Here is a 15,228-nt window from a genome sequence, read left to right as displayed (position 1 = left end):
TGGTTGCGTGGCCTGAAGCAGACTACCACGATAATGTCAGTCTTATTGGCCTTCGCTTTTATTCTGACCCATAGGCTCTCAACCCTATCCCTTCTGAAGAGCTTGTAGCCATCCATTGCAGCACTCCGATCACTGGAGCAATCCCACCATGTTTCTGTAATGGCAACTAAGTCACAGACTGACATTCCCATACGCTCTTCTCAGGTCTTATTCCCTTCCCCCTTCATATCTAGTTTAAGGCCCTCTCCACACGCCCTACCAGCTCCTGGGCAAGTGTCCATTTCCTCCTGTCACGGTTTTATGATTTTTGGTTATCAGTATTCCACATCATAACATCATGTAATGCACAGGGGGTTTGACTGTGGATGCTCAAGTTCCAGGTGCCTGTCTGGAGGAGAAGAACAACTACATTCCCCAGGGGCCTTTGCGGTCAGCAAGGAGATGTAACTCTCGGCAAGGTCACTTGATGTTCTCTTCTTCGCCTGCTCTTCTTCGCCTGCGCTTCTCCGTCTGCTCTTCTCCGTCTGCTTTTCTTCATCGGCTCAACTGGACTGCACTTCTCCCCTCAGCGTTGTGGTGAGACCTATCCACCTTTCGCACACACTCCCCCTCTCTCATTATATTTTGCTGATACTATATTTAGTAAATTAGTTTGTTTCACCTCAGATCGTCTGGGGCAGTCTGGAGGTGTGGAGGTGTGGACTGCCTCACCCCAGACAACCTTGCAGGTAGATCTCCCACCGCATCTTCGCTCACCTCACCCTCAGGTTCTAGGGCCTCAAACCAATTACATAGAGGCACCTGGGGAAACGAGGTAGGTAGAGTTGGGGTTTGCCTGTGCCACTGAGCTGGCACCTGTTTCCACTCCTCCTCTCAAATTGGCTCCCTCTGCTCGAGTATAGCAGGGGATGGCGGCCACTACTGTTTCTTTCTCCCAGAGAGTTATTCCACCAAACTATCTCCTGCTCACACTCCCTGATAGTCCTTAACCTCTCCACCTCCTCCTTGAGCCCTCCCACCACACTGAGCAGATGACCCACCTGCTCACACCTCACGCAGGTGGAATCCCTGCAGCCCTTTACCAGCAGCAGCAGGCTCAGGCACTCCCTGCAGCCAGAGACCTGCACAGCCACACAGGCACTCCGATTGGGTCATCGCAGCCTTTTCGGCAGTGGCTTTCTGCCAAGGGCAGACCATGGATTGTCTAGTGCCCTTGATAAGGTGAAGAGTGGTGAAGATGGACTGGTCTCTTCACGGGGGGGAAGACTGCACCTTCCCTGCTCACACACACTGTGCCAACTGCCGCGTTACTCCTCAGGAGCTGTGCTCTTCCCACCTGGGGGAGCTGGGGCCCGTGTTCTCCCTGTACCTCTATTGGTGTTCTGCCAGTTTTACTTCTCTGTGACGGGTCCATCGTGTGAGCCTCTGCTCCGAGCTGATCCGCTCGAGGTCTTCCCTGAAAATGCTGGGGAAGAGCAAGCAGCAGCAGCAGCACGGCCACCATTGCTTGACTGGACTCGCTAGGGCCAACAAGAGCTTCCTGGGCTCTCAAAAGTGCGAGCACTGCACAGAGCCTGGGATTCAGTCCTTCCTGGTGAGAGGCAGAGGCTTCTCGTGGCCCTGCACAGGGCCGGGTCTCGGTGTTGGGGCCGGCCATGGCCCCGCTGTGCTGAGCTGGCCCCGCTGTGCCACACCCTACTGTCCCTGCATCACAAACGTTGCCATAGCACCCAGCTGATGACATGGCAACCCACATCACAAAGGGGACAACCCCAAGTTCCGGGCAGAGCGAGGCTGGGTGCCACTTTGCCTGTGAGTTGTCTGGAGAGAGGAGCTTGACTGCTTGGTTCTCTCTGCACGTCACAGACATGGCTGATTTCTGGGGAATGAGCTTTGTCCCCGGCCTGGAGGATGACGATATCTTCTACCCCATCCTCTGGATCATGCTGATCATATCATTATTTGTATTCATTATGGCCTGGTGGAAGTGGCAGGTAGGAGTCAGGGCTGGTGCTGAGCCAGGCGCTGCAACACAGGGAGGGGGGTCGGTGGGGGCCAGGGCCATCCCCAGGCCTGGGCTGGGGGCCCTGCCTGGGAGGAGAGGCCGTGTCCCAGCAGGGCCTGGCCAGGCTCGGCCGAGAGTCGCGGGGCAGGCAGAGGCGTGGGCCTGGCTGTGCCCTGGGTTGCTGGGTGCCGCTGTGGCTGCTGGGGATGCTCCCCTCTCACTTGCTGCTTTCTTTGCCCATACAGAAAGAGAGACAGAGGAAGGGCCAACACGGAGGTAACCAGGAGAATTCTAGAGGTGCTCCCCATCCACTCACTCTGTCTCCTTTGCCAACAGTATGGGACTTCCACACGTCTTCACAGCACGCGAGGATGCAGTAAGTAAAATTGTCCCCTCTTGGAGCACGGCAGCCCTCTCCAGTCACCTCCCACCAAATGGAATCCCACTAACGCTGCTCTCTGCTCTGCTGCAGCTCCTCAGCGCCCAGGCAAACGGATGATACCAGTGAAAGACTCGATCAGATGAACAGAAAACTTCAGGCCATGACCGGATACTTGGAGATGTGAGATATCCACTGATAGGGGATGGGGATGGGGACGGGGGCAGGGCTTGGTGGCAAGGAAAACTGCAGTGACCCAGGGAGGGATATCCACAAACTTGAAATCTGAGAGGCAAAGTCCTTGTAGAAGAGTTTACCACTGAGGCACAGACTTGACAGCGTCATCCTTGCTCTGTGCCCCACAAGCAGGGATGGAAACTTGGGCACACACTTGTTGGGACCCCTTAATAATGACATAGCCTGCCAACACCTTTGAGGCGACAGAAGAGCCCGGGGCCCTCACGAGTGTTTGGCTCAGAGCTGCCCTCATCTTCCTTCTCTTTCTCCATCTGACACAGGCTCGTCTTGGACATGCCTGAGGGCAGCGATGGTTACACCACCTCGGTCACAGAGAGTGAAAACCTCTGCACTTCGAGGACATCGCTGTACCCTTTGAGCACCAGTTGCGGGGAAATGAAGGCACCTTGCCCACACCGAAAAGCCCAGAAGAACTTGGAAAGCTCCATCCCAGAGAGCAAAGTGGGGCAGGGACTGGGCCTCGGTGATCAGAAAAAGCATGGTGTGATGGTGGATCCCTTGGTGCAGGACCCGGCCTTTGTGGATGAGGCTACGAGAAGTCATCCGGAGCATCCAAACATAGTGCAAGCACCACAGCACCTGCAGAGGGCTTTCTCAGCCCCTGTACTGGGGAAGAAAGACTCCCACCTTCCCCATCCACTGAGGCAATCAAGAAGGTCCACTCACTCCCCCTTCCAGTGCAGGCATGGGCAGACTCGGGCAAGGAGGTCAGCAGTGCACGCCCTTGGCCCAGGGCAAAAATCTGCCTCCATGCCCGATACACGCAGACACAAAGGAATAAAGTTTCCAATCCAGATTGCCTGCTACAGATTCATTGAAGGCCCTGAACACCAGCAGAACCGGATGATGCATCTATGGCTGGAGCAGTATGCGTATGTTGAGACGCAAAAGATGAACTCCGCAGCAGAACACCGCACCCTGCCTGGCAACGAAAGATCCCAGAGCGTGGCTCCATCTGACGCTGCAGCCCTGGGTGGTGCAAGAGGTGCAACAGTGGAAAAGAGGAATTCAGCCAAGGACAAGGCCAGTAAGCAACAGGGCCAGAAAAATACCACTGCTGCCCAGCAGCCAGAGGAGCTTCCGCCACAGCCGTTCAGCCCCCAGCCAGCACACGCATGGATGAGGCCCGGGCGTGTCGCAACAGAACATGAGGCACCTAGGCCAGAGACACCACGTCTGCATCACAAAAGCTGTTTGCCCGCCCACCTCATGCGCCTTTACATTCAGCGTGCCTGGTCCAAGCTCCGGGCTGCAAGCAAGGCCCTCTTTTCCACAATCAGAAACAGATTTAAGAAGCTCTCGAAGAAGGGAGGAGAGCTCATCAAGGAAAACAGATTCTAAGAGCCAACCAAGCTGGACACAGATCAGTGTGGGAGTAGACGATGGCTCAGACTACTGGCCAAAAGGAAAAGCCCACGTCCACCCCTGACGGCACTGAAGAAGGACTTGGTGGCATCTGAAGATAAGACTTTCCATGGTGCCAGTGAGGCCGGAGGTGCCAATAAGGCATCGAGCCAGGGTGGCAGCACCCACAGCCACCAGGACGTGCTGGCTCCTGTTGGCTGTAGAGAGCCAGCCCAAGTGCTGGTACCTGGGAGTGGGCAGCTCTTGGAGACCCAAGCTCCTGCTCCATCTCAGAATGTTGATCTAGCAGCTGTCCAGGTGGGTACAGCTGCAGGGAGTAGCAGATTGCCACCTGATGCTACCAGTGGGCAGGAGCAGAAGGACAAGGGACACACCCAGGACAAGCCAGCTCCTCCACGAAGAGTGTCCCCAAAGAGAAAACGCTGTCACCTGTCACCGGTGAGAAGAGACCAACCCTGCTCTCGCTGTAAGCACCTTCCAGATATTGGAAGAGAGCAATTAGGTCTCCCCTCAGCCTTCTTTGCCCAAGACTAAGCAGCCCAAATGCCTTCAGTTGCTCCTCATAGGGCATATTCTCCGAGGCCTTCACAAGGCACTACATAGGTGAGGAACAAAAGCACAACACAATCCTGGATATTTAATGTCACTATTGAATAAACAAGGGCATCTTTCAAATTCTTGGCCTTTGAACTATTCATAAGAATATCAGAAGATCAGCCTGACATTTGTAACAAGAAGGTTGGTTTCAAAGGCCTGCAGGAATAAGCTGAGAGTCTCAGTTTGGGCTAGACCTCATAAATAAAAAGGGTAAAAGGGAAAGAAAAGCGTGGGTTATCATTTGAGGATAATTTAAGTAAAGTGTGATAGCAAAAATAATACTTTGCCATGTTTTTTTAACCAGGATGCCATGGTTCATTGTGTGGACCAGACAAGGTGGCTGAATGGGAATAAGCACACAGTGCTGGGCAGAGCATTGTCAGCGGGGAAAGGAAGTCAGGGAGCATGAGGCACTTGAACCAAGAACTGAATGACCCCAATCCCAAATATTGCCGGTATGCAAAGTGTACAGGAAATTAGGTCTGGTAGCAAGTTTGTTTGAACAAATCTATCGAGAAAAGGTGGCTTTCCAGATGGCATCCAGTGCTTGGTTTTCTTAACCTAGCAAACCAGAGGCTGGAAAGGTCTGAAACTGTTTTCTATAAATACAGCAGGGAGGAAGGAGGAAGCAAACAAGGGAGAGGAAAGGATTAATTTAACCTAAAGCACGGTGTTGACAGGAGAACAAATACGTACAGACTGTCCACAAATATATTTAGTCTGAAAATTAAAAGGCTGCTTGCCTCTAAAGTGATCAGGTTCTCTTCTAAAGAAAAAATAACATTTCTCTGAAGACAGACTTTCAAGCTGAACTCTTTCAAAATGTTTTAAAAGATCGCTGTGATAGCAGAGGAGTTGGCTAGTAAGCTCAAAGGTCTCTTTTTTCTAAAAGGAACTGTCTAGATCTAAAATAGTTCTAAGAAGATGGGTTTGGGAAAATATTTATTTTGCATCTTTAACTAGAAATCACTCAGCAGGCAATTATGCCAGACTTCATTAGTCCCTCTGTTGATTTCAGTGAGCTTCTGATCAAGCCCTGTTTGTGGAGCTCTGAGTCACCGAACAGTCCACCAGGACCCTGAAAGCAAACTGTGGGAAGAGCCCTGCGAAGCAGACATAAAAACTGACAACTTTGCTTCTTCCCCAAGACCATACTGGGACAGGATGGAAACAGGATCAGAGGTCTGCAGCGAAGCAGCAGAGTGATGCACAACAGAGTGATGCACCAAGGTGCACAGAACGAAAGCAGAGAGCTACACATAACATATCCAAATCTTTGAAGCTGCAAAGGACTTTGAAAGTAATTCACAAAAGGTACATTTGCCATGTGGCAGTGGACAGAAGACAAAGAGCCAAATTTTCCTTGCCTTTCCAGTGGAACTAAAACTGTTCCACAAGGCATCAGTTTAAGAGAGGGACACAGCTGGACTTCTGAAACAAGCACTAATTTGACCACTAGCAGCTGTTACTGGCTTTTGGAGGAAAATAGTCCAATGACTTTGCTCTCTGTTCCTCGCCAGCCATTTTCACCATCTAATTTCCTGGAACATTTAATTGTGACAGAACATTTCATGTGGCTCATTGTGCATTGAGATATTCTAGCACATTTTTCAAGACACAGCACTATGCATTTCAAATAAATGACATAAACTACTTTTTTGGACTCTTTTTTGCTATGGTAGATGATTGGCGTACACTTCTTCCAAGCATTTACACTTACTTTTAAAGGACAAGACATGGTAGCATGTGGTTTGTATCTTCAGTCATGGACAGATATCCATTCCTTTGTAGAAAATTAGAAATACCTTTTCTTCACATAAAGGATTTCCCTTGACCCTAAGCATCACCACCATAGTGCCAGCATGAGCTCCAGTTGAGCAGGAGCTGCAGTTGGTACTGAAGGAGTTTATCCTGCCACACAAGCTGCCACTCTCCCTCCGTATGCCAGCAGCCTGTTCTCAGAGAGCTATGCCTCTTGCTGAAAACAGCTGGAAGTGAGACAAATCTTCACCTGGAAAATCTGCACCAAGAAACCTCCCAGAAACAGAGCTACTCTGAGGATCTTGCTAGAAGGAAGCAACATGCAGAGCAGACAATAGGAAAAAGAACAATTCCCTGCCTAGTATTTTTTCTTTTGGTCCACAGACTCTTCCCCATCCACACTGAGTTTTACTTAGAAATACTGCGCAGAAGATTTCTGTCATTTCATGCAACATAGAATCATAGAATGTTTCTATGCTCAGAAAATGGTACAGAATAAGTGGTTTTCCATAAAGCCAGGACAAAATTACAACTTGCAAACTATAATAATGAAGATCTTGGCCATGGCTCAGTACCCCATTACATTATGTGATGCACAAGGAGAGCAAAACCACTCAGCAATGCAGGCTGAGATGCACAAGCAAGGGTGCACTGGGAGGAAAAGAAGGATGCATGTGCATGTCCTACCCAGAGGGTCTCATGCTCTGGGGACTAGGCCACAGCTGAGGTATAGGACAGGGATAGGACAGGGATGTCCTTTTTTTTTTTTGGGGGGGGGGAGAGGGAGAAATAAAAATGCTTTTCTTTTAATCACAGAATCACCAAGGTTGGAAAAGACCTACAAGATCATCCAGTCCAACCATCCACCTATCACCAATAGTACTCACTAGACCATGTCCCTCAACACAAAATCCAAACATTCCTTAAACACCTCCAGGATCAGTGACTCCACCACCTCCCTGGTCAGCCCATTGCAGTGCCTGACCACTCTTTCAGAAAAGTAGTATTTCCTAATATCCAGCCTAAATCTCCCCTGGCACAGCTTGAAGCCATTCCCTCTAGTTCTATCACCAGTTACACGAGAGAAGAGGCCGACCCCCAGCTCACTACAACCTCCCTTCAGGTAGTTATAGAGAGCAGTAAGATCTCCCCTGAGCCTCCTCTTCTCCAGACTGAACAATCCCAGCTCCTTCAGCCGCTCCTCATAAGGCCTGTGCTCCAGATCCCTCACCAGGTTTGTTGCCCTTCTTTGAACCCATTCCAGGGCCTCAATGTCTTCCTTGCAGTGAGGGGCCCAAAACTGGACACAGTCCTCGAGGTGCGGCCTCACCAGAGCTGAGTATAAGGGAACAATCACTTCCCTTTTCCTGCTGGCAACACTGTTCCTGATGCAAGCCAGGATGCCATTGGCCTTCTTGGCCACCTGGGCACACTGCTGGCTCATTTCAGTTGAGCATCAATCAATACCCCCAGGTCCATTTCCTCTACACAGTCTTCCATCCACCTGTAGCATTGCCTGGGGTTGTTGTGGCCAAAGTGCAGGACCCGGCATTTGGCCTTGTTGAAACTCATCCACTGGCTTCAGCCCAGCCCTCCAGCCTGTCCAGATCCCTCTGTAGAGCCTCGCTACCCCCAGGCAGATCAACACTTCCTGCCAACTTGGTGTCATTCGCAAACTTACTGAGGGTACACTCAATGCTCTCATCCAGGTCATCAATAAAGACATTGAAGAGGACAGACCCCAGCACTAACCCCTGGGGAACACCACTCGTGACAGGTTGCCAGTTGGATTTAGCTCCATTCACTACCACTCTCTGGGCCTGGCCTTCCAGCCAGTTCTTTATCCAGCCAAGAGAGTACCTGTCCAAGCCATGGGCTTCCAGCTTCTGCAGGAGAATACTGTGGGAGACAGTGTCAAAGGCTTTGCTGAAGTCTGGGTAGACTACATCAACAACCTCTCCCTCGTCTACCAGACAGGTCACTAGATCACAGAAGGAGATCAGGTTGGTCAAGCAGGACTTGCCCTTAGTGAACCCATGCTGGCTAGGCCTGATCCCCTGTTTGTCCCACACATGCTGTGTGATCTCCCTCAAGAGAATCCTCTCCATAACCTTCCCTGGCACTGAGGTCAGGCTAACAGGCCTGTAGTTCCCTGGATCCTCCTTACAACCCTTCTTATAAATGGGAGTCACATCGGCAAACCTCCAGGCTTTTGGGACCTCACCAGTTAACAAGGAGCGCTGATAGATAATGGCAAGCAGCTCTGCTATCACCTCTGACAGTTCCCTCAGCACTCTCAGGTGAATCCCATCCGGCCCTATGGACTTTTGACAGTCCAGTCCCTGAGTGACACTGCCTGCCACTAAAGGAATATGCAGCAGGACCTTTGACAGCCAGAAATGAAGTTCCTGGCTTAGTCTGCTGCTCTCCCCATCCCACACCAAAGGAAGTTGCTCTCAATTCAGATTCAATTTGCCTTTATTGCCAAGAAGTTTCACCTAATCGAAAGCACAGCAGCCCAATGGGTTGCCCAGAGAAGCTGTGGATGCTCCATCCCTGGAGGTGCTCAAGGCCAAGATGGATGGGCCATGTGCACTAAGCTGGTGGGTGGCAATCCTGCCCATAGCAGGGGGTTGGAACTGGATGATCTTCACGATCCCTTCCAACTTAAACCATATCAAGATTCTATAATTCTAAGAAGCTGAAGGCAGTTTTCCTCTTCCCTGTCCAACCTCCCCCCATTAATACAACAGCAGAGCTAGCACACAGTAAATTATGTAAAACGATGCCTCATCTCTCATTTGGGCATTGCACAGCAGTCTGAATCGCAAAGGGTGTCCAAAAGCTTATATACAAGAGCTCATTTTCTGACTGTTTGCAAGCTAACATGTAGGCTTGTGAGTTCAGGTCATTTTCAAAGAATGTCACTCCTTTTGGGGGGGAAGTCTCATCCTTTTTCCTGTCCCTTCCACATAACTGCTGAGTTTGGCATGCAAAAATTGGCTTAGATGAGGACACAGAAATGCCAGCCAGGCTTTTCCAGAGAGTGCCATACACACCGTGAATGGTATTTCAGACTCACACGTGAGGAAATCTCTGCTTGGCATAGCCTGCCCAAAGAGCTTAGTGCTATCCAGTGCTATCGTGTCTGTGATTGCTGCTAATGCTGACAGCTGAACAGGAAAATCTGAGAATCTGCATTGGTACTGTTGACAAAGTATACTTTTACAGAAATATTTGGTTTTCATTTGTGAAGCAGGTGATGTCATAATCCACAAAGGTTTTTATGATCATCTGGCATACCTAACTTAGGTAGCATTTCAAGTGTGGAGTTGTGCACTCTGCCTGAGATCTGATAGCACTCCCTAATTCTGTGAATGACTTGGATGAATCTGACGGGATATTTAAAAAATTTGCAGGCATCAGTATTATTAAGGTAGATAGGTTCAGAGCTCAAAAAGCCTAAGAAAAGAAGAAGAAGAGGAATGAACCAAACTTTGCAGGATTTAACTTGATAAATAAACACGCAAAATACTGAATTACCAAAGGATGGGCCAAAGGCTCAAACACAAACAAGGAATGAGAAGGCTAGCAGCAGTGCAGCAGAACAGGACCTGGAGTTATAGTGGATCAGAAAACAAATATACATCAATAATATGAGGCTCTATGAGAGACAGGAGGCAATTACTCTGTTCTGGTCTGCTCTGGGGAAGCCCAGACTGGAGAGATGCGCAGCAGCCAGCATGTGAAAGAGTTTCCAAGTATGACCTATAGGCAGAGGCTGAACAACTGTGGTTTGCTTTGTCTAGCAAGGGGGAAGCTTAAAGGGTAAATAATAGGAGCTTTCCTTTCTGAAGAAAGGGCAATAATCAGTTATTCCTCAGGTAAAGTGGAGGTAAGATAAAGTGAAATCATCTTTGTAACAAGAGGAAGGTGGGTTGGTTATTAGCAAACTTGTGTGGTCTTCTTGATATGAAAAGGAGATTTCAGACAAACTGGGAGTGCTTAATCCCATGTCAGGATGAACTGTGCTCACAGGCAGTTGCACCACTTGGGTTGTGCCCATCTTGATTTGCGTTGGAGCCTGCACTGAGCACAGCAGCCAGAGCTAGTGCCAGGCAGCCAAGGGCAGCCAGGAAGTAGGAGAGACAATGCTGGCTGCTCTGTCCTGCTAAAAGCCCAGGGGAACAGCTGTCCCTGTCCTGTGCTGCCTGCTCCCCTGCCACAGTAGAAGACAACAAAGCTTTGGAACCAAACAAAGTGCTCAGGTCCTGCCAAGTAAACATTTCCAGCACAGCAGCCTTGGTTTCCATGAGCTGTTGGCATAAGAAAGGTTTGGGCATGTGAGAAGGGATAAGGAAGTAGGTCCTTAAACACTTCATTTGGAATGACCTGGGAATGTTCTTCCTTGCTTTGAGCATCCCAGCACTTAATCATCCCAAGTAGCTGCACTGAGAGGACTTTTTGAGTCCTGATAATTGGGTCTTTCACATATAAATCCAAAACACTGGCCTTTTGGTTTTAAATAGTTCTCATCCTGCAGCCTGGGTTTTATGGTGCTCTGTCTTGTGACTGTGGAAGTTGTGTCATTATCCACCCACAGCAGAAGAACACCTTCATGGGCCTGCACCTCGCTTTTGTTTCACTTCCCTTCCTGACACTTTGCTACCACTGCTGCTCTGGGGAACAGCTCCTGGACAGGGTGAGTCACCTCGCAGGGCTGCTGAAATGGAAATGAGCGTTCGTATTTTCCCCAGCACCTTCCTAAAGTAATATGCGGCCCTGGGTGCAGCCCTGGAGCATTACAATCAGCAGAGATCATAGAATCACAGAATGCCTTGGGTTGGAAGGAGATCTCAAAGATCATCCAGTTCCAACCCCAGCCATGGGCTGGTTGCCCCCACCAGCTCAGGTTGCCCAGGACTTTCCCAACCCACCCTGAGTGCCTCCAGGAATGGGGCAAACACAGCTTCTCTGGGCAGCTGTGCCAGGGCCTTACCAGAGTTGGAGAGGGACCTCTTCCTGCCTCTTCCTGGAGAACTCAGAGAAAACCAGAGCCTTTGCAGAAGGGGCTCAAGCATTTTCCCATTGTGCACAAACACACACTTTCACCACTACACTTGTTCTAAGGTGGTGATGGAGCTGGTCACCCCCTCCAACTCCACCCTGGTGACAGGGTGGGAAGGAGCTCTCTGGTAAGCAGCTGGCAGCCAGGAGCATGCTGCAGACTCAGCAAAAAGCTGACAGCTGATAGTTCCATGAACAGAAGTAATGTTAGGGACTTTGTAACTATTGGAAGGAGTTAGTAATAAGGTCTGAAAACAATTAGCCTTTGGAAGAGCTCCTGTGCAAAGCAGGAGACTTTGGGGCAACTTCAACAGCAATTAATCAGAACTCAAGTTGTTTAGCGTCTGAATGAGTTTTAGGGTCCTTCAAAGAAGGCTGAGAATTTGCACGTCCTAAACACACATGAAAAAGAGGATTATTCACAGAAGAACTATGTAAGGCTAACCTCATTGGCTTCCTATGCCTGCAAGATATGTCTAGTGGTGGATAATTATCAGAATATTTAGCAGCGTGATTAGGAAAATCATGAGGGATCTGGACATCAACCTGAACCCTACCTTTGCAAATGAAGGCTGGCAGCCTCACACAGCTGTGCTTTCTTGCAGGTCCCTGGCACTGCTGCCTGCGTTCCTGGCAAGACACACTGAGTGAAACCACTCTTCTGAGAAGTTGGCAGCTCTGCTCACAGCTTTAGCCAGCAGTACAAAGGTAAATGATACAGAAATGCAAATGCTATCTGACCACTTCTAAGCTTCAGAAGCATTTAAGGTTAAGCAGCGATGTTGGGATACAGACATGCAGTAGGAAGGACAGAGCAGAAAAGTCTCCCCTGTGTTGGGTTGTTGATTTTTTTTTTTTCCTTAACCAGTTTTCCTGTCCCCTCATTGCACCCAGCATCAGGAAAAAGGCATGACTGTGTGAAACAGGAGGAAGAAAGTCAAAGAGATCCCTGATGTGGAGCGGACAGGTTGGTGCCTCAGGTATGGCCATGCTCCTTTCTCAGCCTGTCTGAGGCACATATGGTGCTGCTATTCAGCCTCCTAACACACAGGCATTTCTTCATGGGCATTTCCCTGTGCATCTCCCCTGCTACACGGATCTATGCATCTGCCCATTACTGACTAATACACAGAAAAAGGTAGGAGAGACTGAAAAAAGCACAATGAAATGAAGCACGTGTTCAGATTGCTGTGTCAAACCATAACATATGACATAGCCTGGATTTAATTATAGAATTTCTTTCTTTCTTTCTTTCTTTCTTTCTTTCTTTCTTTCTTTCTTTCTTTCTTTCTTTCTTTCTTTCTTTCTTTCTTTCTTTCTTTCTTTTTTCAAATCACTCACTTGCTTTTATTTTGTGCAAAATCACAATCCAGTTATTCCATGCCTGATGAAGCATTATGCAATTTGCTTAATTAAGGCAGACAGAGATGTGTAATGCTAAATTCTTCCTGAGAGGCTGCCCTATGGCACAGAGCTTCCCTGGGCTCCTCAAGGAAAGCAAAGAGCTTTGACCATGTCAGGAACAAACACTGCCCATCTTCCACAATTAAAGTCTCATCGAATTGTAGAATCATTAAGGTTGGAAAAGACCTCTAAGATCATCCAGTCCAACTGCCCACCTAGCACCAATATGGCCCACTAAACCATGTCACTAAGTACCACATCTACATGTTTCTTGAACACCTCCAGGGATGGAGACTCCCCCACCTCCCTGTGCAGCCTGTGCCATGCCCTATCACTCTTTCTGAGAAGAAATATTTCCTAATATCCAACCTGAACCTTCCCTGGCACACTTTGAGGCCATTCCCTCTCATCCTATTGATGTTACCTGGGAGAAGAGGCTGAGTCCCACCTCGCCACAGCCTCCTTTCAGGGAGTTATAGAGAACAATAAGGCCTCTCCTGAGCTTCCTCTTCTTCAGACAAACAATTCCAGTTCCCTCAGCCACTTCTCATACATTCCCATGACAATGGAGGACTAATTTAATCTATTTGCAGCCATCAGACCCACAGAAGCAGAGAAGTCAATTTTGTTTGAACACAAAATTTTTGGTGTGATTTCAGATCCACTAAGGGATGTATTTTGCCAGTGTGTAACACTGGCAATTCCTGTTGGCAGAGAGCTCATGTGGTTTTCTGTGCTGAGTAACTAATCTCAGGAACGAGAGCACAGGTGACTCTTTTGGACACTTTTGGCATATCCACTCAGAAATGCCCAAGAGCTCAACTGGAATGCTGGTGGTACTGCTTTGGTAGCAGCAGCATAGTCTCCAAATCAAGCAGGACACTACTGAAACTTGTGTTGAGAAGGTAGGTGCCTTCATTATGGCACCCAGCAGTGCCCATCCCTGAGACATGAGCACTTGGAGAAGCTCTCAGATAAGTAACCTACACTTAGGGCTTACATACACACAAATAAATCAGGAAGTGGGAGCAGCCTACTTCACAATACAGTCTTCCTCTATCAGCCTGTGAGTGTGGAGAGAAGACCAGTTTTAATAGTTCACTGCTTCAACTCATATTTTGGAGGAAATGGCAGAGGCAGACTGAAGGTAATGAGCATGGAAAATCATAGTATCATAGAATGGCTTTGGTTGGAAGGGACCTTAACGCAGGGTCCCACATATGTCTTATGAATTCTCACTCTTGGTTCATTTGTCATTTAATTACTAAGGCTATTCTTTTTCCATTTTCTGCAGAGCAAAAAGCAAGGATGGTCTGGAGAAATGACGGTCGGAGCTGAGTAGCAGATATCTTTACCATTCAAAAGCTTGACAGGGGTGAAGATGGCAGGGTGAGGGAGATCTGTACAGAATTACAGCACTTTCCCTCATCCAACCCTGAGGTTGTCACTCAGAGTAGCATTACCCCTCCCTTTGCCTGCTGGGAGAAGCACTTCTTCCAGGGGGTATCATGTTTGAAGGGGGGGTGAGCAGCCCTGAAACACAGACCAAAGTGAGCACCAAGAGAAAATTGCTGCCTCTATACACAGTCCGAATGCCCCACTGCCAAGAGCAAGGAGTCCCTCAAAAATCTTCAGTAAGGGATTAAAGAGATGGAAGATCTAGGATGTTTCTACACGTCAGGTTCTCCCCATTACATGATCAAAAGGGGGAAGATAAATCTCCTTCCACAACATCCATGCAGAGCACAGTTAACTCCCAGGCACCCCTCTGATGACAAAGTCAGCTCTTATGAGGCTGAACACTGCCAGTGGCTGGGAAGAAAATAATACAGAAGCCCAGTAAGATGTTCTTGCCTTCCAGCTGGCTTTATAGCAGCCATGGCTGCTGGAGGAGATATGAGGGTTTGTAGATCAAGGTAAATTCTTCTTACTCAATGTAACAAAGAAATGGAGAGAAAATATGGGCAGTTCTTGAGCTTCACAGAGTTTGTTTCCATCCCATCCTTTTTAGTTTAAATGTCATTTCCTGCAAAAATTCCCATGGTCTGAGGAGGAAGGGAGATTGAAATGACGTTCAGGTGAATCCCTTACACCACGAAGGCAGCCTTGACTTCACTGCAGCCATGGTACTGTGACAGTGACCCTCCCATCCAAGCCACTCAGGCCTGAGGAAGGCCCTGTAGATGGAAGAAAAAGAAGTGTTCTGGCATGAAACTCAGGCTGTGGTCTCTCCAGCTGCCCCTTGGCCACCCTGAGCTCTTTCACTGGCAAACAGCTCATGCAGCCTATGGGCAAAGAACATAAAACAAGGCAGAAAAATCAGTCCTATCTGAGGATGGATACGGTTGTCTTCATTTTTCTCTTCCCTTCTACTGCGGTCAACACAACCTAA

General features: G+C 48.7%; 1 protein-coding gene across 5 annotated transcripts; it reads left to right on the top strand.

Annotated features, from left to right (window-relative positions):
• The first annotated feature begins 513 nt into the window (after positions 1–513).
• On the top strand, positions 514–6,258 carry LOC116240652 (uncharacterized). Of its 5 annotated transcripts, none has more exons than XM_090136430.1 (6): positions 514–1,994; positions 2,251–2,381; positions 2,478–2,567; positions 2,903–4,445; positions 4,909–5,059; positions 5,623–6,258. In XM_090136430.1, exons 1-4 carry the CDS (start codon positions 1,743–1,745, stop codon positions 3,981–3,983), a joined length of 1,554 nt encoding a protein of 517 aa, XP_089992556.1. In that variant the 5' UTR covers positions 514–1,742; the 3' UTR covers positions 3,984–4,445; positions 4,909–5,059; positions 5,623–6,258. The 5 variants fall into 5 exon arrangements, with proteins under 5 accessions (XP_089992556.1, XP_089992555.1, XP_089992554.1 ...); XM_090136429.1 differs by having other exon boundaries at positions 2,903–4,473; XM_090136428.1 differs by having other exon boundaries at positions 2,903–4,610.
• Positions 6,259–15,228: the final 8,970 nt, after the last annotated feature.

Source organism: Phasianus colchicus, chromosome 2 (genome assembly GCF_987193195.1).
Source record: "Phasianus colchicus chromosome 2, bPhaCol1.hap1.1, whole genome shotgun sequence".
Lineage (NCBI taxonomy): Eukaryota > Metazoa > Chordata > Aves > Galliformes > Phasianidae > Phasianus > Phasianus colchicus.
The sequence above is the reverse complement of the archived record's forward strand: the minus strand, read 5'-3'. Positions and strand labels throughout refer to the sequence as shown.

Bases quoted from the DNA above. Each gene is read 5' to 3' on its own strand.
- LOC116240652 (XM_090136430.1), top strand. From the start codon at position 1,743: ATGGCAACCCACATCACAAAGGGGACAACCCCAAGTTCCGGGCAGAGC. The intron at 1,995-2,250 runs GTAGGAGTCAGG...TTGCCCATACAG, and splicing joins TGGCCTGGTGGAAGTGGCAG to AAAGAGAGACAGAGGAAGGG. The intron at 2,382-2,477 runs GTAAGTAAAATT...GCTCTGCTGCAG, and splicing joins TCACAGCACGCGAGGATGCA to CTCCTCAGCGCCCAGGCAAA.